Source organism: Schistocerca serialis, chromosome 7 (genome assembly GCF_023864345.2).
Source record: "Schistocerca serialis cubense isolate TAMUIC-IGC-003099 chromosome 7, iqSchSeri2.2, whole genome shotgun sequence".
NCBI classification, from domain to species: Eukaryota; Metazoa; Arthropoda; class Insecta; order Orthoptera; family Acrididae; genus Schistocerca; species Schistocerca serialis.
Window position 1 is genome coordinate 408,315,639 of NC_064644.1, and position 22,899 is coordinate 408,338,537.

At 43.1% G+C, this 22,899-nt stretch overlaps 1 protein-coding gene across 1 annotated transcript in view; it reads right to left on the reverse strand.

Annotated features, from left to right (window-relative positions):
- Positions 1 to 22,899, reverse strand: part of LOC126412342 (rho GTPase-activating protein 10) — a 571,369-nt gene that overhangs the window by 239,347 nt on the left and 309,123 nt on the right. The window contains exon 2 of the mRNA XM_050081890.1: positions 12,903 to 13,060. Within this exon, the coding sequence (XP_049937847.1) occupies positions 12,903 to 13,060 (158 nt within the window). The remainder of the gene's footprint in view (positions 1 to 12,902; positions 13,061 to 22,899) is intronic.

The following is a 22,899-nucleotide window of genomic DNA, read 5'->3' on the forward strand; positions in this document are numbered from 1 at the left end:
TATTCACGGTCCATTCCTGAAATGGTCGGAAGGGAAAATCCCCAGTTCATCGCTACCTCGGAGATGTTGTGTCTCATCGCTCATGCGCCGACTATAACAACACGTTCAAACTCGCTTAAATCTTGATAACCTGCCAGTGTAGTAGCAGTAACAGCAGCAGTAACAACTGTGCCAGAGTCCGGAACCGCGCTGCTGTTACGGTCGCAGGTTCGAATCCTGCCTCGGGCATGGACGTGTGTGATGTCCTTAGGTTAGTTCGGTTTAAGTAGTTCTAAGTCTAGGAGACTGATGACCTCAGATGTTAAGTCTCACAGTGCTTAGAACCATTTGAACTGCGCCAGACACTTGTTGTATTATTTAGGCGTTGCCGACCGCAGCGCAGTACTCTGCATGTTTACTCTGTATTTGAATACTCATGCCTATACCAGTTCCTTTGGCGCTTCACTGTATCACTACCCAGCCGACGAGCGAGCGGGAGCGCTCTTCCTCGCCTAGTCGTATCCTGAACAGCCCTGTGTTATTATAGTCTACCGTAAAGGTAGTTATTTTAAAAAAAAATATTTAGAGTGGTCATTAAAACTTCATCGAACCTATTTTGTGCTGAACCCTCATAAAGTTTCATTTCACCACTCAGGAGGTAACTAATCCCAATTTGGGAACCACTGATGAACATTAACATCTCCCCACGCACTTTGCTTTCACGTAGCAGGCTTTCACCTGCTAGTAGAGCAACACGCCAGGCGCGTGTCATAGCCGGCGCGGCGACCGTGACGTGCGTTTGTCCCTGGCTCCACAGCCACAACGGCACAGGACGGGTTACGAGAGCTTCCGGCACTGCGCGCTGTCGCAATCGCAATAACCGCCGGCTCGGCCAGCGCTGCTCATCAGCAATGTGGGGATTCTGCCTACCGGCCGGCAGTTCCTGTACCGTGTTGCGAACTAACATGCGATAGCAATAAAGTTGTCATCAGCTACACAATACAACGATGGTTAAGCCAATCATTATACGAAGCGAAACTGACACCTACATTCCTTTTAATGTTTTAGGCGTAAATATCGAGCCTCCACAAAGTAATCACGCAAATACGAACCTCCTGTCGATATAAAACGTGTGATCAAAAATTAACGGGAAGTTTTTTCTTAAAGAATCTTTATTCATCACATCAACTTTTTCTTTTTGGAATTAATTCCCCTCAGATGTTACACATTTGTGCAACGCTTCATCTAAACTTGAAAGCACTTCTGGTATCATTTTTCGTTATGGTGTTCAGCTCCTCCAGCGGTTCTGTGTGTACCTCATCAATGGTGGCAAAATGATGTCCTCTCACGGTCCTCTTCGGCACCGGAACAGAAAGAGGTCGAAGGGAGTCATGCCCGGCGAATACGGCGGCTGAGGAAATAGCGATTTTGTTTTTTGCCAAAAAATCACGAAGAAACATTGAGATGTAAGCGGGAGCATTATGGTGATGCTATTTCCAGGCTGGATTTGCCACAATTCTGGTAAATGTAAATGTCGTGTGACTAGGGCCTCCTGTCGGGTAGACCGTTCTCCGGGTCCAAGCCTTTCGATTTGACTTGTGCGTCGATGGGGATGAAATAATGATGATTAGGACAACACAACACCCAGTCCCTGAGCGGGGAAAATCTCCGACCCAGCCGGGAATCGAACCCGGACCCTTAGGATTGACATTCTGTCGCACTGACCACTCAGCTACCGGGGATGGACACAATTCTGGTAATTTCTTCCAATTGATTCACGTAAACGGCGCGTAACTCTCAGGTAGTATTCCTCATTGACCGTACGAACAGAAGGCACGATGCTCTGTCCTACTGTAATCGAAGAAAACAGTGAGAAGAACCTTCGCATGCGATCGGACTGGTCGAATATTTTTAGGTCTTGGTCCATCAAGCATTTTTCATTCGGACGACTGGGCCTTGGTTTCGACGTCATACGTATATACCTATATTTCGTCACCTGTTGTAACCTCCTTTAGAAGTTCTGGCTCGATTTCATCCAGCAATTCTTTAGTGACGACTGCGCCGAGTCGTTTTTGGTCAAAATTCAACAATTTCAGAACAAAATTTGCTGTTACAACTTCCAAGCCCAAAACATCCGAAAAAATTGCTTTGCATGAGGCAAAGGACATGCCCACATCAGCAGCAACCTCTCTGATGGTCATTCGGGGATTTTCCAGAACCATTTTCTTTATTTCTCCCACATTGTTGTCAGCAACTGATGTGCTAGGGCGTCCAGGGCGGTTGTCGTCTTCAACTTCATCTCGATCCTCTCTGAAACATTTATGTCACTCGTAAACTCTTGTCTTACTCATAGTAGATTCGCCAAAAACTACAGTCAACATTTCCAATGCGATGCTGCACTCTGTTCCATTTTTAAAGCAAAAGTTAATGCAAATTCTTTGGTCCATATATTTCGAAAGTAAAAATTTGCCGAGTACTCGAAAACACTATAATCTTTTTGACTGTCAACAATAAACTAAATATTCAGAGCAGCTGAAAATGCAAACAAACATCAGGAACATGTGTATCAACAAAGCGACCAAAAATGTATACAACTGGATGTATAAAGCCCACAGAATTAAAAAAAACTCCTGTTACGTTTTGATCACACCTCGTACATTATATGGCCGAAAGTGTCCGGACACCCATATATAATAAGGAATAACCCATTGGATGTCACGAGAATCGGACAGTTTATAAGTAGGCGGAGATACTGTGTTATCGGTACAAATGGAGTAACTGCACGTGGATGACACCTGAGTATCATATCCGCCAGGAACCTTTCGACCGTCCTCAAGCTTCCAAAGTCTACTGTTGGGGATGCGATTGTGAAATGGAAACGTGCAGGAACAATTACAGGTAAATTCAAGACCATGCAGTCCACATGTACTGATGGACCGGTACCTCGAGCATTGCGTAAAGTGACTGTCAGAAACCGAATGAAATCAGCGAGAGGAATCATTCGTAACTTCTAAAGTGTTACCAGCAGTCCACCTCGCACACTAGAAAGTTAAAACCAATGGGGTACGAAGGTCGAGCAGCTCCTCACATGTCACACATCTCTGCCATCAATGTTATGTCAACTGGAGTAAAGAGCAACACCAGTTGGCAAAGGATGACTGGAAACGAGTGATTTGGAATGATTAATCGTAGTACACTCTGTGGTAATTGGAAGGGTTCCCTAATTGCGCTTAAGAAAATGCTAAAATTGAAAGGATATGAACACATTTTACAGCACTGTTCACTGTGTATAGTATAGGAAAAGTCAGAAATGATGAGCGCTCGTATCAGCATGCCGATGCACCCCACCATAAAGCTGAAACTGCGAGGACACTAGCGTTACTGAAATGTACTGGCCCGTCCAGAGCCCAGGCCTGAACCCAATGGAACACCTTTGGGGTGAGTTAGAGCATTGACTTCGCTCCAGACTCCAGCGTCCAACTTCACTTCCTTCTCCGCTTTAGGCTCTTGAAGAAGACTGGACTGCCATTCCTGTACAGACAGACCTTCACACACCTCACTGAAAGTGTTGCCAACCAACTTCAAGCCTCATAAACGTGGAGGATTGAAACATCCCATACTGAAGTCCACTCATGGATGTCCGGATACTTTTGATCAGATAGTATACACAACTCCCGCTGATAAACTTTTCTTGCGGTCCTTGTATGTCCAAGGGTGCAGGTTCACAACTTCATTTGACGTTTGAGATGATAATGAAGATTGATACTAAAGACTGAAAACCAATGAAAAACTTTGTGTAATATTTAATATCATTCAGTGCTAAATAGTAATGTATTGCTCCTCTTCAATATGGCAAACGTCAGTGCTGCCACCATACTGCAAGAGTCGGGAACGCCCAGTGTCACCTGAAGTTGTTCATCTCAACCACCGCAACTGGCTAAAAACCCTGCCAGAATCGCCCACTTAAGACAGTATCTTTTATTATGGTGGCTTGTGAGATCATTATTATGGCGCCAATCAAGCTCTGATTCAGAATTGTGACGTGTCTCATCTATGAAATTACTTTTGTATGTTTTTATATGACAGTGATTCCCAATTTTTAGTATGACTCAGTGGATTAAAATATTGTATTTATTATTTGCTCACAGGTCCGGGGTGACATGAGGATGGAAGCGCTAACAATACGTACAAAACGGAAATCACAACAAATGTAGAAAGCAAAATGTGACACGCAAAATATTTCGTGAGTAACTGGTGAATCTGAGTTGATCATTTCGATTAATTTTAATTAAAACTTTTTTTTTGGTCAAACCAATTTACCTGTATGAAGGTACTTCAACGTTGTGGCACCTCAGTTGCTTCAGAATGTGTTTCAAAGAAACTCAAATGGAAAGTTCAGCAGTGCTCATCAGGATATGAGGCATTACGCAGCAGCAGCTATTCTCCACAGAACCTAATATGTTAATGTGAATTAGGGGTGGTTCTGTAGTAATATTAGTAATGTTGGGGATAATTTCCAAAAGGGCAACCAAATGTCAAAAGTAGAACTAAACGAAGGTAGCTGATGAAGTCAATATAAGTATAAAGATAGACATTAAAAATATGAGTAATTACAAATAGTTTTATATTGTAGCTGAGACGTCTCAGAGAAAGATGGCGAAACTGACCAGAACAACAATACAGACGATGACGGCGACAACTTCCTTGACCAAATCACGTAGTACATAAGCATTTACACGTTATTGTACCTAGAGTCACGTGAAATATGTAAGCTGATATAGACACACAGCATAGTAACCAACAGAACCAGCGGCATTGTCTTTCCGAGGTATTTCCCACCCCCGTAGGATTTTTGGTGGCTATAATCTACAACTCATCTCTAATACTTCCTAATTATCGTTAATTAATTTAATTTTTCTTGATAACTCATCGTTATTATTTCGATTTTTCATTGCTGAAAACAACATTTGCTTGGAATAACGAACTAATTATGTTATCGCATGAAAAAATTGTAAACTATACGATCTATTTTTAAAATATTACGCTGCGGGTCTCTGAAAATATAGTAAGCCATAAAATACACAGCATTACCGTGATGTCTCCTGCGGGTGACTAATTTTTGTCTGCTGTGCTTACATCCAACTGTGTCATTGAAAGATGTCTTAAAATTAGCACTACCTGAAGAAAAGTAAAACTAAGAGAATAACTGCAGTGTTAGAGGGCCCCTATGAAGTCCAATAAAAACTCGATTACCCATGCAAACTTCGGTTTGGCGCTAATGAAAACGATTAACTGCTCCATGAGAGCAAACACCACAGGCACCACTTAAGAAACTTGATTAGTTACAATTTTGTTACAAGGAAAAAATTTGACAGAGAGATATTAAAATAGCATATCGAAATTTTATAGTTACTTGGTCATTTTAAAGAAGCTGACGTCACTGTTGCACCAACTGAAACAACAAAATCTCTCTTTCCTCCAGATACGAACTTAGGTTCCTTGATATGTACAAAACTCTAAAACCTATCATCATCACCAAAAATAAGGGAGGTAGATTCCTACGTAAAGTAAGATTTGGCGACAACAGCGCACGTTGATGAGTCTTCCATACACCCCGGGGAGCCCCGCGTGTTAGTACGCCGCTTCTGGGATTCAGTGAGAAGCGCCGCTCGGGATCGAATCCATCCGGAGGATTAACGAAGAGGACTGGTGTGCCGGTCAGCCTGGATGTGGTTTTTTAGGAGGCTTCCCACATTCGAATAGCTAAATACCGGGCTGGTACCTACGATCCGATTCAGTTACACGATTCGCAAATATTTAGAAGACGTTCGCACACTAAACGCTGTCAGTAGGGGAGTACACGAATTCCGTCCGGAGCGGGTCAAGGGGTGTAGGAGTGGGAAAAGGTGGCGACAAGAAGGGCATCCGGCCGCTCTCTACCACTAACATTGCCAAATCCAGACAATCAACACGCCGACCTCGAGACGACACACAGTAATAAAGGCCAGGAGCCAAACCCCATGTTCCGAAAGACACGATATTGTAATTAATTGGGAGAAGATGTTTAATTTCCATTTACAGGACTTCAAAGTCATGTCCAATTAGGTAGAGGGTCTTGGTGACAGCAACCAGGTGTGCCTGATCTCCCGTAGTCTGGTATTTGAGTCATACGTCACCAGCTACCAAAACAGAGTGTTGCTGCACTGAGATGACGGTACGGCACATTACGAGCTAAGCAATATCTTCCTTATGGGCTATAACTTCCAGACAGAGGGAAATGTTACAGTAGTTATGATCCTAGGTCCGCTTTCACGAGCAAGCTTGAAACTCTCGTCCAGGTACTACGACGGAAGTTCTCCGTACTTTCCCTAAGCCAATGCAGGTGAACGCTGAGATGATTTCTTCTAAAATTCAAGGACAATTTTCAACACCATTCCGCCTAGCTGAGTTTGTGCTCTAACGATAACGAAGCACGCAAGCAGGCGCGCGCGCGCGCACACACACACACACACACACACACACACACACACACACACACACACACACAAAAGAACGTTTTATAATTCAGTAATTGCTTTCGAACGGGCAAATAGTCTCTGATATCTTGTTTGGGATTCAAACCGGAAAATTTGGTGGAGACAATCGAGGAGCGACAGTGTGCGTAATTTTTCGTCAAATCAAGAGCGTATGCGTGCAAACTTGTGAACTCGGATGTTGTCATCTTGGAAAACGGTAGTGTTCACAGTATACTCGTCATTCACTCCGACTAAAACAGAGTCGACCTCTATCAACTCTATCCTTTAATACTGTTGACAAGACAAAGGAACTCATATGAACCCTGTGCCTTTAGGTATTTTTTTTATCACTACGTACATTGTTACTCGGCTGATAACATAGATTACACAATAGAACCTTTGTGTCCTCTTTTTATCAATTCATAGTCTGAAGATGAGGACTGGTTGGTCGAAACGGTCACGGCATTGTTAAATCTTCATTCCACTGTCGTATAAAAGAATAAAAACAAAAACAACGTCAAAGTATTAGAGAAAGCAGCATAACTTGGTGTTGTTGAACGAGTAGATGTGAAATAAATACTTTTCTAATAGGTTCTTCCGAGTATTGGTGGAATGCTTGCAGTCTTAGATACGAAATTATAATTTTGTGAAACACAAACACCTGTGCAAACCCGACGCGCCGCGCCGCCAAGCACTGCTCACGAGCGCGCTGCGCAGAATGGAACACAGTGCTCGTAGACGCGCTGTAATGTCTCAGAGCTCGCGCGCGCACGTCAGTAATAATGGAAAACGAGAAAAGCTGTCCAAACAAAGCCGCGCTCGAACGAACCATTTCCTGTGATGCACCGACACTGCGCAAAACATGTTCGTTGTTGCGCAGAGCAGCGCGGTTGACGTCCATACCGGACGCGACGATCCTCTTTTCTTGGTTTTGCGCGGCGCGGCACGGTCGATGTGGACGCGGATTAAGATGAGAACAACTGATTCAATGGAACGACAACAGCAAAGAGAGCAACAATGTAGCAGTAAAATACACTACTGGCCATTAAAATTGCTACACCAAAAAGAAATGCAGATGATAAACGTGTATTCATTGGACAAATATATTATACTAGAACTGACATGTGATTATATTTTCACGCAATTTGGATGCATAGATCCTGAGAAATCAGTACCCAGAACAACCACCTCTGGCCCTAATAACGTCCTTGATACGCCTGGGCATTGAATCAAACAGAGCTTGGATGGCGCGTGCACGTACAGCTGCCCATGTAGCTTCAACACGATACCACAGTTCATCAAGAGTAGTGACTGGCGTATTGTTGACGAGCCAGTTGCTCGGTCACCATTGACCAGACGTTTTCAATTGGTGAGAGATCTGCAGAATGTGCTGTCCAGGGCAGCAGTCGAACATTTTATGCATCCAGGAATGCCCGTACAGGACCTGCAACATGCGGTCGTGCATTATCCTGCTGAAATGTAGGTTTTCGCAAAGATCGAATGAAGGGTAGAGCCACGGGTCGTAACACATCTAAAATGTAACGTCCACTGTTCAAAGTGCCGTCAGTGGGAAGAAGAGGTGACCGAGACGTGTAACCAATGGCACCCCATACCATCACTCCGGGTGATACGCCAGTATGGCGATGAAGAATACACGCTTGCGATGTGCGTTCACCGCGATGTCGCCAAACACGGATGCGACCATCATGATGCTGTAAACAGAACCTGGATTCATCCGAAAAAATGTAGTTTTGCCATTCGTGCACCCAAGTTCGTCGTTGAGTACACCGTCGCAGGCGCTCCTGTTTGTGATGCAGCGTCAAGAGTAACCGCAGCCATGGTCTCCGAGCTGATAGTCCATGCTGATGCAAACGTCGTCCAACTGTTCGTGCAGATGGTTGTTGTCTTGCAAACGTCCCCATCCGTTGACTCAGGGATCGAGACGTGCCGGCACGATCCGTTACAGCCATGCGGATAAGATGCCTGTCATCTCGACTGCTAGTGATACGAAGCCGTTGGGATCGAGCATGGCGTTCCCTATTACCCTCCTGAACTCACCGATTTCGTCCCATTGGATCTCGACCAACGCGAGCATCAATGTCGCGATACGATAAACCGCAATCGCGATAGGCTACAATCCGACCTTTATCAAAGTCAGAAACGTGATGGTACGCATTTCTCCTTCTTACACGAGGCATCACAACAATGTTTTACCAGGTAACGCCGGTCAACTGCTGTTTGTGTATGAGAAATCGGTTGGAAACTCCGCGCGACTGCTACGGTCGCAGGTTCGAATCCTGCCTCGGGCATGGATGTGTGTGATGTCCTTAGGTTAGTTAGGTTTAAGCAGTTCTAAGTTCTAGGGGACTGATGACCAAAGATGTTAAGTCCCATAGTGGTCAGAGCCATTTGGTTGGAAACTTTTCTCATGTCAGTACGTTGTAGGTGTCGCCACCGTCGCCAACCTTGTGTGAATGCTCTGAAAAGCTAATCGTTTGCATATCACAGCGTCTTCTTCCTGTCGGTTAAATTTCGCATCTGTAGCACGTCATCTTCGCGGTGTAGCAATTTTAATGGCCAGTAGTGTACAGTGATGAGCCAAAACTCTGTGATCACTTGCTTAATACCGTGTTGCTCAAACTTTAGAAGGTAATGCACTGCAGCATCACTTCTACGTAACACAAGATTCGACAAGTCCCCGGCAGGTTTCCGTAGGTATGTGGCATCAAATGTCTACACACATGTCGCGTAGTTCCCATACATTAGGAGCCGCTGGGATGCGCGCGCGCAACTGGCGCCCGATAGCTTTCCAGATGTGTTCCATCGGTTTAAACTCAAGCGAATTTATTGGCCAAGACATCAAAGTGAATTCACTATCTGGCCTCCTGACAGAGACAATTGTCCTTTTGGAGGATGCTATCGTCGTCGGGGAAGACATCGAGTATCAAATGAGGCAGGAGGTACGCAATAATTTTCACGTTGTCCATAATTGTCACGCTCACGAGTACGCAGCGCAGAACTACGCAGAATGGAACAGAGTATTCGTAGATGCGCTGTAATGTTTCAGTGTTCGTGCGCGCACGTCAGTAATAATGGAAAGCGAGAAACGCCGCTCTGGTTAATGTCCCTCATAACACAATACTGGCCCCACCGGTCAGAATCTGTGGCACGGTGCAAGTTTCGAGCTGCAGTTCACTTGCATGACTGCGCTTCCACACTTCACCATCGACCTGGTTTAAAAAGGTAGAGTTTGTGATACATCTCGCCACGAGACACGTTTTCATTGTGCCACGGTCCAACCCTGATGATTCCGTGTCCGTGAAACCGTTCTTAGGAATATCGTTGGATCATCAAGGAGGATCCATCACCTGCGTAGCCCATGTTCAATAATGTGCGTTGAACGGTGTGCTTCGAATCACTTGTACCTGCACCAGCATTGTACTCTCGTCATCAGGTCTGCCAGAGACGACTGACCAGCCTCCTTTACATAGGGGGCAAGTTTCCGATCTACATGTTCTGTGACGAGGCATGCACGTCCAACCCATTGTCGACCCATCGTGGTTTCATCGGCGACGGCTTACAGGCTGGCGCACTAAATGTGTTACCAATTATTTCTTTCACAATTTACGACGTACATTAGATATCCCGCTGGGATCTCTACAGCAGTACCAGCAGAGCTTGGAAAAACAAATGAGTTACGAAATGACATGTAATTCACGATACCGCCGCTAGGAGACTAGTAAGCAGCAATGGCTGACAATGGAAGACTGACGACACAGCAACGATCGACAATTGTGTTACTTTTTCATGAAACGAAAAGCCTTGTTGTGACTCAGAGGCGTTTACGACAACAGTTTTAACACACGATGGGTCCCTTGCAAGAAGATCATCCACAGGTTGTAGGATAAATTTGTACAGGAAGGTACAGGATTGGAAGCGAAGCGACCTCGGCCTAAGCCTGTTTGTTCGCCGGAGAATATTGAAGCGGTACGAGTTGCTGTACAGAGAAGTCCCGGGAAATCGTGTAGAAAAGCAGCAGTGCAACTGGGAATATCCAGACGCTTCGTTCAACGCATTCTTAAAAGTGACCTCCGTTTGTACCCATACTAGATGACCTGTTCACAGAAGCTCACTGAAGAACACAAGCAGCAGAGACTACTGTTTGCTCAGTGGGCGGAGGATAGGGAAGAAACACTCAACAACATTTGGTTTTCAGACGAGGCGCATTTTCATTTAGACGGTGTAGTTAACAAACAAAATGTACGCTTTTGGCCCACTGAAAACCCACAAGTGCTTCATGAACGACAACATTATGCTACGGAGGATTACAGCGTGGGCAGCAATTTCCAGTCACGGACTTATTGGACCCTTTTTCTTTGAAGAAACTGTGAACAGCGAGTGTTATTTGAACATGCTTCGCAATAGCTTCATTCCACAGCTTCTTGCTACTGCCTTGCCCTTCAACACGCAGTGGTTCATGCAAGATGGAGCAAGGCCACATACTGCAAACACTGTGTTGGAGTTTTTACCCGAGCATTTCGACATGCGGATCATTTCACTCAAGTTTCCAGTCGCTTCAATGGCGGACAAAATTGGCCCCCCAATAGTCCAGACCTCAATCCATGTGACATTCTTCTTTGGGAGTACCTAAAGGAAAAAGTTTTCCCGAAACGTCTACGTGATTTAATGGATCTCAGAAGACTTATTCTTCAAGCTTGCAGTGAAATTACGGAAGACATGTGCCGTAGGGTAATCACTAACTTCAGTGTTCGTTTGAAAGAAGTTAGGAAACGAAATGGTGGACATATTGAGCATGTGCTGAGTTAGAACAAATCTCCACGGACGGCTCTTCGTTGTAGTATATGTTCCTTTCAGATTGTATTGACAAAGTTTATATTCAAAAACAAAATGGTAACACATTTCGTGCGTCACCCTGTATAACAATCTGCCGTTTGTCAAAGTCACTTATGTCAGTGGATTTCCCCATTTGCGACCGGTTGTAAGCTAGAACTTCATCGGATCTTTTTTCAAGCAATACTCATTCGTAAGCTACGTAGTTTCCGTCACCAATGAAATGTAGTTAATTTCTCACAGTTTCTACCCGGCACACAAATGAAATATAAGTAAAATGTTTTCAAATTAAGAAGTTACAAGAGGAAGCGATAGTTAAAATGGGCTTTGTTCGTTTTTTCATGCCGCTGGCGGTTGTTACTCGTTGGGATTAAGGTGGTCTCGATAAAGAGATCATGCAACGAAATAGCGACACATGTGAGCGGGTATATAAAATAAACTTAGAATTGAACCAGTGTGTTTTTTTCAAATGGGCCGCATAGACGTTAATTATAAGAATAATTTCTTAATTAATCGTAGTTTCTTCCGTTTTCCCGTCGTTCCTTAGTTGCTTCAAATGTCATGGAGGTATGTTCCATCTTTGCAACTAAACGGAAGTTCTTTTATCGTCATAAGCGTATCGCTTTCTTTTATCTATGAAGCGCCTTAAGGGGCCTATAATACGTTTGTTTTTATACATATAATAAATTCATTAAACAGTAATTAAAAGTAAGCAACAAATATGTATTACAGGTCACTGAAGATCTTTCATAAATAAAAACTAAATGCGTATGGACGAAACATACCTCCATAGATCTTGATTAACGTTCTAGGTTTTGCGATTACGAGTTGCTATTGTGGACTTTTCTAAAGTACGGAGAGGTTAGTCTGTCAGCTTATGGACATCAAAAAGGATTTTCTTTTGAAACTAAAGGGAGATATCACTGAAAACTGACGAAAGATTCCAATATATTGTAACCAAGTTGTATTTCAGTCTAAAGGCAATAGGCAATATAGTGTTAGTCATTCGAAATACTTCTGGTCTTTTTCACTTATTCACATTTGATCCTGCCATTTTTCTTTAAAGATTTCGGTTACAGATTTTAGCGAATAATACAAGAGTGTTGCTTTTGTTGTCAGCAATAGCAAATCAAATCACAACAGTTACAATGTAACACACCAATACTGCCACCATGCGAAAGAAAAAGACTGTTTACATAAGAAGAAAACCTTCTCCATAAGCAGTCTTTTGGATCCACCGGCTCATAATGCTGTACGACTTTACCTTCTGCCGTACCAACGCATGCAGTTTCCAAAGTATTATTCTTTAAGTTGGAAATTAATCGTAATCAAACCGCTGTAAGTGAAAAAATAAGGTGGAAAATAATGATAATTTTTGCTACAGGTAACATATTGTATGGGAGCTAGCATGCTGCCTAGTAAATCACCACAGCGTTCACGTCCAGTTCTGTGATGGCGAATGCGTAACGTTCGCGTGACTTTTTGCCAATCCCGGCGAGCAGCTGTAAAAAGCGCGGCCCTGATTTCCCCGGAGGCAAGCTGCACGCGACTACTGACCATCATGTCCCGCTGGTCCTCGATGTTGGAGATGAGCCGACCGAATTCCGACAGCGACTTTGCGATGCTGACCTCGTCGTCCGTCTGCGACGTTCCGATGCACTCGAAGTTGAAGTTGATGAGGCTATACGACAGCGTGCGCTGCGCTTTCGACAGGTCTGCAACAAATAAGTGCATCGGTTAGTTTTAAAGTTCAGGTTAGACAATCTTCACCATTGCCTTCAAATTATTTAGAAATAGTCTCGATCGCAGCCGATGTTAATTACAGGCCATCATCAGAATTTGCACTGTAATAAAAAAGTAAAAGTGCTATATTACACAAAGACGTCAATTACATAAAAATATACTCTATAACGATGCATGATTAGCCATCTGCATGCCGCCGATTGCGTCTAACCCGCTGTCGAGGTCTCAGTCACTATGACTGATGTTGATGGCTGAGCTGCCACGAGTTATATAGGGAAGAGAGAGGGCGCTCCAGAGCCTAAGGCACCACCGTCGGCCAATGGGGAACGACTTACATGTCGTTTTGAGTCTTCATTTTTAAACAGTTATCTTTTAAATTTAATTAATCAAGGGAAATACGGAAGCGTCCGATCTAACCCGTCGGCTTTGACCCATGACGTCACAAATATAGCGGAAACGACAATTCCAATATGGCGGATATAGAAACGTTGCATACGTATCACAAAGACGAAAACACATAGAAAAACAACACACACAAAGGTTTCACAAGAACAATCTGCTAACATTGATAGCAAACAAAGATAATAATAAACAAGTGGTACTCAAGGCCAGGCAGGGGGGGGGGGCTGCGCCCGCCCCCTGACCCCCCCCCCCCCCCCCCGCCAAAAAAAAACTCCCAACGTAACCTCGTAGTCAGGGCTACGCTACAGATCAATGTGTAGGTCAATCAAAAGATAAAAAAAAAACAAATAAAAAAAAAAGAAAAAAACAATATTGATTCATTAGACATAACGAGTAGCGACAAAACATATAGACCATAAAGATTGAACAATCTAATGGCAAACTGATAAAAGCCTCATAGACGACGTTAAAACAAAAAGTACAGTAAAAAGGTAAACTATATATTACAGGCCCTAAAACCCCTACTAAGGTAACGTCAACGAGGCAACATCTACAAACACGCCACACTCACAAACCAAACTCCGTGCCGTAATGACGTCACACACCACAACACCCTTACGTCACGGGTCAAAGCCGACGCGTGAGATCGGATGTTTCTGTTGACCCTAATCAAGAAACAAGTTTATATTCATTTATGGTTAATAATCTATGTTACAGCCATATAAAATGCATTAAAATTAAGAGTAATTCGTTAACTGAGGCCCAGAGCGTCGTCTGGATGAAATAATTAATACAATAAGATCGCTAATTCTATAGCCATTGCTACTTATTCGTAATAAAACCAAATGTATGGCTTATTAATACGATTATTATACATACTGACTTACTTGTATTAGTAGTCTGTTACTTAAAGTCCTAAAAAAAGGCAGAAAAAACTAATGCGTCGTTGTATATGCGCGCCATCACTTGGGGCCAGTACTTACATATTAGGACGCCGTTTCCATGGAGACATCCAGGTTGATATGTCTGTCAGTTGTCAAAGATGTACTTGACGCTTGTGTAACACTGGAGGTCGATATCGCTCACCAAAGATAAAAATGGGGTTGTTCACAGAAGTGGCGCCAGTTTAGCCACATTATCTTATTGTGGATAATTTGCAATACATCACTGTTCACAAGAGGAAACTATTTGTTACAAATAACTTAGAAACAGTTGGAGCTTACAATCAAAATATCTTAAGAAGAGCAGTAAAAATGCAGGACTTATGTTAAAATAGTATACATGTCGATTTTTAAGTCGTTGACGTTACTGGTATTGTAAATGAATATTTCTGCGACCGTTCTATAAATAAAGATTTCTGCCGCTGTTCCACGTTTTAGAGTATACTTTCACATCGTTGCCTTCTCTATGTAATATAGTACTTTTACTTTGTCATTACTGTGCAAACTCTGATAATGGTCCGTAATTAAAAGGCCGAAACCGGTAAGACGTTAACATCGGCTGCGATTGAGAGTGATTTGAAATAATTTTATGACAATAAAGATCGCTTTCTCCAACAATGTTGCATAAAATTATAAATTGTCCAGACTTATTTATCAGCTAACCTGGAAGGCAAAGCAGTGTGGTTACTGAAACTTAAAATCCCTGAGAATTCCAGGTGGTGGTAAGTTCCTATGGGACCAAACTGCTCAGGTCATCGATCCTTAGATTTACACACTACTTAATCTAACTTACGCTAAGGACAACACACCCATGCCCGAGGGAGGATTCGAACCTCCAGGGCGGGGGCGGGGGGGTGAAAGCCCCGCGAACCGTTTCAAGGCGCCATAGACCACGCGGCTACCCTGCGCAGCAGAATTCCAGGTATGGGGGGCAAGATGGCGTCATTCTCCCCTCTCTCCCTCTCAGCTGAGGTAGTTTGTCCAGAGTTTTCAAAAAAATGGCTCTGAGCACTATGGGACTCAACTCCTGAGGTCATTAGTCCCCTAGAACTTAGAACTAGTTAAACCTAACTAACCTAAGACATCACAAACATCCATGCCCGAGGCAGGATTCGAACCTGCGACCGTAGCGGTCTTGCGGTTCCAGACTGCAGCGCCTTTAACCGCACGGCCACTTCGGCCGGCCCAGAGTTTTCAAAAATCGATAATTTATAGAAATAATATTCATAATATTAACATACGTTGAAAAATTAAATATTTTCAAATTCGTGATTTACAAAACTCAATAAAATGAAATTCCAATGATAAGTCAAAAAACACAGAATTCCCTGAGATATTATGAAATTCCTGATATTCCCTTGGATTTCTCTGATTTTTCCAGATGAAATGTAAATCCCTGAGAATTTTAGATTTTCCAGTAGAATAGTCATCTTGAGAAGGTCAGTATACAGGGTGCCCTTTTGATAGAGCGGTCCCAAATTAGTCAGGTGTGTTATTCATTTTAGTGGTATGTATTAACAGAAATATTAAAGCACGAAGAATAACCAGCACTCCAGCAACGACTGAGCAGCACTGCTACATGGCGGTAGCAGTCGGCACGGGCCAGGCCGATGGTCCCGCTGCTAGAGTACTGGTTATTCGCCGTGTTTTAACATTCCTGTTAACACACATCACGAAAACGAATATCACATCTGACTAATTTGGGACCGCTCTGTTGAAAAGGCACGTCAAATTCCGCTTTAAAGATCATTTTGTTTGTAACGAGGAACAAACCGACGCTTACCACGTCGACGCTAGGCGTCACATAAAAGATGCGAGGAGCAATATTAGTTTGTGCTGACAGCAGCTACACAATGCAAAAACAAATTAGCAAATACCTGCCAAAATACAGAGAAAACGCTCCTGACGACTCGTATGAGTGAGCCCATATACAGGGCGTAACCGGTATAAGAGCAGATATTTTTGTATGTCGTACCTTAATACGTATACACATCAGTATTCGGATGTTTTTTCTCTAAGTTGAACAATCTTGCCACAAACACTTCCCAAACTTTATGACGTGATGATTTCAGCACGGTTGTATCTGCACCTCTAAGTGGATTACGCCTGTCAGTGACTCCACTATGCTGTCAGCCACCTGAGCCAACACCGCACTAGGCTTCACAACACTTCCTGCAACTGCTGGCCTACTCCTCTACGATGCGAACTACCTAGCAGCAGAACCTTCTTCATTCAGTTAGACTTTGCAACTGACCTAGGCCTACTAACTGCTGAGGACTGCTGCATGTTCCCTACACCTACAGCTACGAGAGGCTCCTCTCCACTGAACTCTGACAGTTGGTCAAATCTATCGCATATACACAAAGTATAACTGTCTGAATACCACCACCACCACCACCACCACCACCGCCTCCTCCTCCTCCTCCTCCTCCAGCTAACTGCCTTCTTGCCAACTGCCAGTTCCCATTCGCCAGCATCTTTCACCCTCCTCACCCTCCTCAACCTATCTAGTTTCTCCTTTGCATGTTTTAACTGCACCCGAAGGGCACATATATTACCCCTCTGCTCCTCTATCAACTATTTCTACTACATATTCTGCATTCCCAGGAGAGGATCTCGCTAGAATGCCCACTGGCTTCCCCACTGTATTCCCCCCAATGAAAATACTTTGAACAAATCCCATACAGTACCCCACTACTCACAAACCTACGACAGAGCCTATATTTCTCACTCATGGTAAAATTTTACAGCTACTGAAAAAAACTGTACGTCTTCGCTACCTACGTTCAGTTACACCAGAAAAACCATTTATGGAACTAACATTAGCCGTCTCGAAATTCTCTCTCTACTAAGAAAACAACTACTTTTATTAATACTACTAAGCCACAACTAATACCAATACCGACAAAACTTCTCAAAATTATTAGGTAAAACCAAAAATTCAAGAGGCCACTGGAACACTCAATGAAGTTAAAACAGTGAATGAAAATTTTACTGAAATATTTCACTAGAAACTATAAGAACCGTCAGCTGAAAACTAAAGCGCGAAATTTACTAAACGACTTCAAAGCACAGAAAACTCTAAAAAACACAGCGAGTGAACGTTTCCAGAAGTTTATTAAATCGTTATTTCGCCACAAACAGCACTAAACACCGCTGAAAACTATTAAACTTAATAACTGTATAACCGTGCCAAATAACTTTGTCATTACTTATCTTTATAGCCGCTACAGCTGCAATGGCACGCCGCAAAATGTAAACACACTACTCCTCACTTCAATACCTGACATGCCGCCCCGAGTGAAAATGAACATTAAGGCTTGCTTGTGCCACGCGTACGAGGAGGTACTATCCAACCACTGGAAACATACGACCCGTAATAGCTATGATTATCAGTCTGGAAATGACGTAAATGCTGGTGCAACGTTTTTCAGTACACCGTCCTCAGTCACCAACAGAAATACCTGCAGTTATACCCGTTACAGCCTGTGTATGTGTGTGTATCGGTCGTGGTTCGCCAATACCATGGCCTATCACGTTCCCTTTGGATTTTTTGTGTGTGGGCTTTCTAAAATCTTTGCTTTATTCCAGTCCTGTTGACAGTGTCGATCTCCAGGCAGAATACGGGACATCGAAAGAAGCCCAATGTCCGACACGATCAAAGGATGGAAACGCATAGCCAATCAGCGACGAGAGACGGAAATGTCTGTATTTAATCTAATCTGCCTCAGGTGGTACTTGTTACGCTGTAAAGCGCAGTTACTAATTAAATTATCTGAAGTTAATAGTTTCAGTTGAACAAGGATAGGTAAACGTTAAATTCCTTTCCAGGATAAAATTTTCACTCTGCAGAGGAGTGTGCACTGATTTGAAACTTCCTGGAAGATTAAAACTGTGTGCTGAGCCAGGATTCGAACTCGGGAGCTTTGCCTGCGCAGGCAAGTACTCTACCAACTTCTTGAAGTTTGGAAGATAGGAGATGAGGTACTGGAGGAAAGAAAGCAATGAGGAGTAGGAGTGAGTCGTTCATGGGTAGCTCAGTTGGCACAGCACTTGTTGGCTAAAGGTAAAGCTACCGGGTTCGAGTCTCTGTCTGGCAAGCAGTTTTAATCCTTCAGGAAGTGATAATTTCCTATTCATGGTACGTTTAGGCGAGAATTTTCTACGTGTAATGTTATTGAACTCTATAAAAGACTACAGGGTTTAATTTCTGTTTATGCACAGAGTGCATGAGTTCAGTAAATGTGTACAATACCGCACTGCCGGACACATCCAAACACTTTTGCTTACCGACAAACTTTCGAGCGCTGATCACTTGTCAGTTAGGCAATGTACACGAATAGTGTTTGGTGTCATTCATATTAAAGATGTTGACAATAGGCGCGAATGTATACATTTCAAAATATTTTTTGATTTCGACACGTGCTGAGGCACAGTTGTACTATTTGATAATGGTCAGCCGGCCGCTGTGACCGAGTGGTTCTAGGCGCTTCAGTCTGGAACCGCACGACCGGTACGGTCGCAGGTTCGAATCCTGCCTCGAGCATGGGTGTGTGTGACGTCCTTAGGTCAGTTAGATTTAAGCAGTTGAGTCCCATAGTGCTCAGAGCCATTTGAACCATTTTTGGTAATGGTCACACGGCCGAAGCTGTAATGATGCAAATAAATAACTCTTACAGTGAAAGATTTACAAAATTGGGCAACTTCTCTCAATGTGTGGTCATGAGCACGCCCAAACACGATGGTAGCTTTCTGCCATTCTCCCACGTCCATGTCGGCCCATCTTACTGCATAGATTCAGTACCTGGCACTTAGACTTCAACTTCACTACCATGAAGTACGTCAGCATGTAAAGGCCCGAAGTCCGCTTGTTACAAGTTCTGCAGCGCTCAGAAGTGACCAATGTAATATTTTTATGGGGAGGGGATGACTAATATTTTGTACGGTGAGCTCACAATACTTGTTGTTGCATATCCAACAATAATTACATACATAGCAGAAAGAAGAGACACCACGTAATCATATAATTGAGGCGCCTCGATGGGCGATGAATTCACCACCTTCAATGCGAATACACAATCATGTTAGACTACCTGTGGGAATCTCAAAGTAGCAAGCATGGAGGACATGGACGGGGGCTGGGGATAGGTGGCGCTGGGTGGGAATGTGGATGTACCGAGATAGTGAGCGCAATTGCGATAAACACTGCGTCCGGGTGGCGTAGTCGTTAACGCAACTGCATAGTAAACAGGAGATCTCAGGTTCGAATCCCAGTCCGGCACACTTGGCTCCGCTGACTCTGCATTAAGTCCCGATGCAGCTGACATCGTGAGTTCTCTCCCTTTCCTTTCTCCCCTCCACATTCCATTTACATAATAATCACGTAAATTTACGTAGGCTGTGAACGCCTCTTCCTGTTACCCTAAGAGGTCGCTATTGTTATAAATCGGTTTTGGCAATGTTAGTAGCATATCAGAAGAGAAATTTGTTAACATCGAGTATAGATTTAAGTGTCAGGAAATCGTTTCTGAAAGTATTTGTATGGAGTGTAGCCATGTATGGAAGTGAAACATGGACGATAAATAGTTTGGACAAGAAGAGAATAGAAGCTTTTGAAATGTGGTGCTACAGAAGAATGCTGAAGATAAGGTGGGTAGATCACATAACTAATGAGGACGTATTGAACAGAATTGGGGAGAAGAGGAGTCTGTGACACAACTTGGCAAGAAGAAGGGACCGGTTGGTAGGAGATGTTCTGAGGCATCAAGGGACCACAAATTTAGCATTGGAGGGCAGCGTGGAGGGTAAAAATCGTAGAGGGAGACCAAGAGATGAATACACTAAGAAGATTCAGAAGGATATAGGTTGCAGTAAGTACTGGGAGATGAATAAGCTTCCACGGGATAGAGTAGCGTGGAGAGCTGCATCAAAACAGTCTCAGGACTGAAGACGACAACAACAATAACAACAACAACAGTAGCATATCAAAGTCGGACGACCTTTTTGAAGGCGCCAATTTCCCCCCTACCTTCCCCTGTCGCTCCGTGGGGTAGGAATCTGTACCCCATCTGCCTGTGTCTAGTGTAGATTTCGTGTTTGCATAGCGTGTATCTGACGCAGTACGTGGGTGCCAGCTCGCTATTTACCTACTTGGTTGTGGGACGCTGATTAAAAAGGACATCCAATCTGGCCGACTTAGCACGTCTCGTCGTTAATCCTCGAGACGGATTCGATCCCAGTCTGGGCTGCCTCCTCGTGCCCCTGAAACGAGCGCGTTAGCGCTCTTGGCTATCCAAGTTGGTAAACGAACAGCACAAGATTCATATTGCGATATCTAAAACAAGCCTACAAATTTTACGTTTCCCCTCTATCACACGACGTATTTCACAAAATAATGACGCACATCCAGTGATTTCACACAGAACGTATATATTCAAAAAATATTGTTAGATAAAGCGTTAAAAGAAGGGACTCCTAACGTTATAATGAAACATGTTCTTCAAAACTAATACAAAGGCACAGACCTCGACGTCTCTTCCTTTACCCCTAAAACCTCCGTTGCGTCGTCTCTGTGCTCTACCTGAAGACGGTCAGCAATCATTCTGACTTCCTATCGGCTCTCGTAAAACTGTTCCACTTGTTTAATGTCTTGATGGAATCTTTCTCTGCGTTCCTCATCTCAGTACCTGGAGTTTCTAGAAAGTAGCTGACCTATGAGTCCAAAAACTACACCACCAATCTCACTGAAGCATCCAGTTCTTTGAACTTACACAGAATGTCCCTACTATACTCTCGTACTCAAGGTCTTTGAAGTTAACAAGAAACTTGTTGACAACTTGTTTAAAGGATGTCCAAGACGACGTTTAAATTTTATTAATTTGTCTTCAAATGTTTCTTCTTTCATTAGAGTCGATGAAAAGCCCCTCCATTTATCTTAGCTTCTGGTAGCCGCAATAACTTATTTACCACATGCTCGTAAGTGTATTATTATTATTATTATTATTATTATTATTATTACTACTGTTATCAGTCTTTGAATCGAATAGTACGTTCTCCCCTCCTACTTTTGACAGCTCTAACTGGCAATGTTCAAATGGCTCTGAGCACTATGCGACTTAACTTCTGAGGACATCAGTCGCCTAGAACTTAGAACTAATTAAACCTAAGGACATCACACACATCCATGCCCGAGGCAGGATTCGAACCTGCGACCGGAGCGGTCGCTCGGCTCCAGACTGTACCGCCTAGAACCGCACGGCCACTCCGGCCGGCAATTGGCAATGTTTTCTGACACCAGTTCTTGCCTCTTCACGACTGTTTCATCCGCACAGGATGTACGGGGCCTCCTCACAACTTGGACGCCCTGTGTGTGTGAGCCAATGGCCTGTCTGATCCTCAACATTTACGACAAAATACACATCTATGACGAAGTCTATTATTGTCTGCTACTGATTTTTCACTGAAGCCGAAATCTACAAAATGACTAATTTATTTCAATGCGTACCTTCAGTGAGTTCATTTTACTTCATACATTTTGATGAATATATAATACACTACTGGTCAAAAGCACCCGGACGCATAATAGTAGACATTAATAAAGCGTGTGCCCAGTCTTTATGACGTCTTTAACTCTGCTGGCGACACTTTCAATGACGTGTCTGAATATCTATGGAAGAATGGCAGTGCTTCCTCAAGAGCCGACAGATGTGTAGAAGTGGTCAGGAGTATTAATATAAAATCACGAAGCAATGAAATTCGCAAAAGAAGGCACAAATCGATTAGTCATCTATTGCTGAAAAACGATTTGTAAAAGAAACATACAGGCCTCAACATTACAATACCACATAAATATGTATATAGCTGTATTATAGATTATAAAGTAAAGCATCTTTATTCAACATGTTTTAATGCAAACCTTCACAAAACGATACTGGCTTTACTAAAACAATTTAAGAGCTACATTTTGCGTGCTGTAATACTCCTTTCTATACATATATATAAAAGTTTTCCGCATGCGTCTATCAACATGAGTGTCAATGATTTTATATGTAAATGCCTGAGAATAAAAGAAGGCGCAGCCACCTCTCTCTCTCTCTCTCTCTCTCTCTCTCTCTCTCTCTCTCTATATATATATATATATATATATATATATATATATATATATTCTTTTGAGCGCTGGGAGGAGCCTGGCTGTTCGCACTTGTATTTCTGCTTTCAGCAATCAAAATCGTGGCCAATAGCTCTAAATGATTTCACAATACACAAGCTTATTTTGAGATACTTAAGTTTTGCTTTCTTATTAATCCATCAAGTCACATGTTTATTTCATTATTTATTGCGTCACGAGAACTGTTTTTTCGGCATTTCTAGCAGGGAAGACGTAACACTTCGATGTGGCACCGATCCGCAATTGGCGTGATTGCTTTACAAATTTGCAATGTTCATTTATACTCATTATGTGTGTGGAA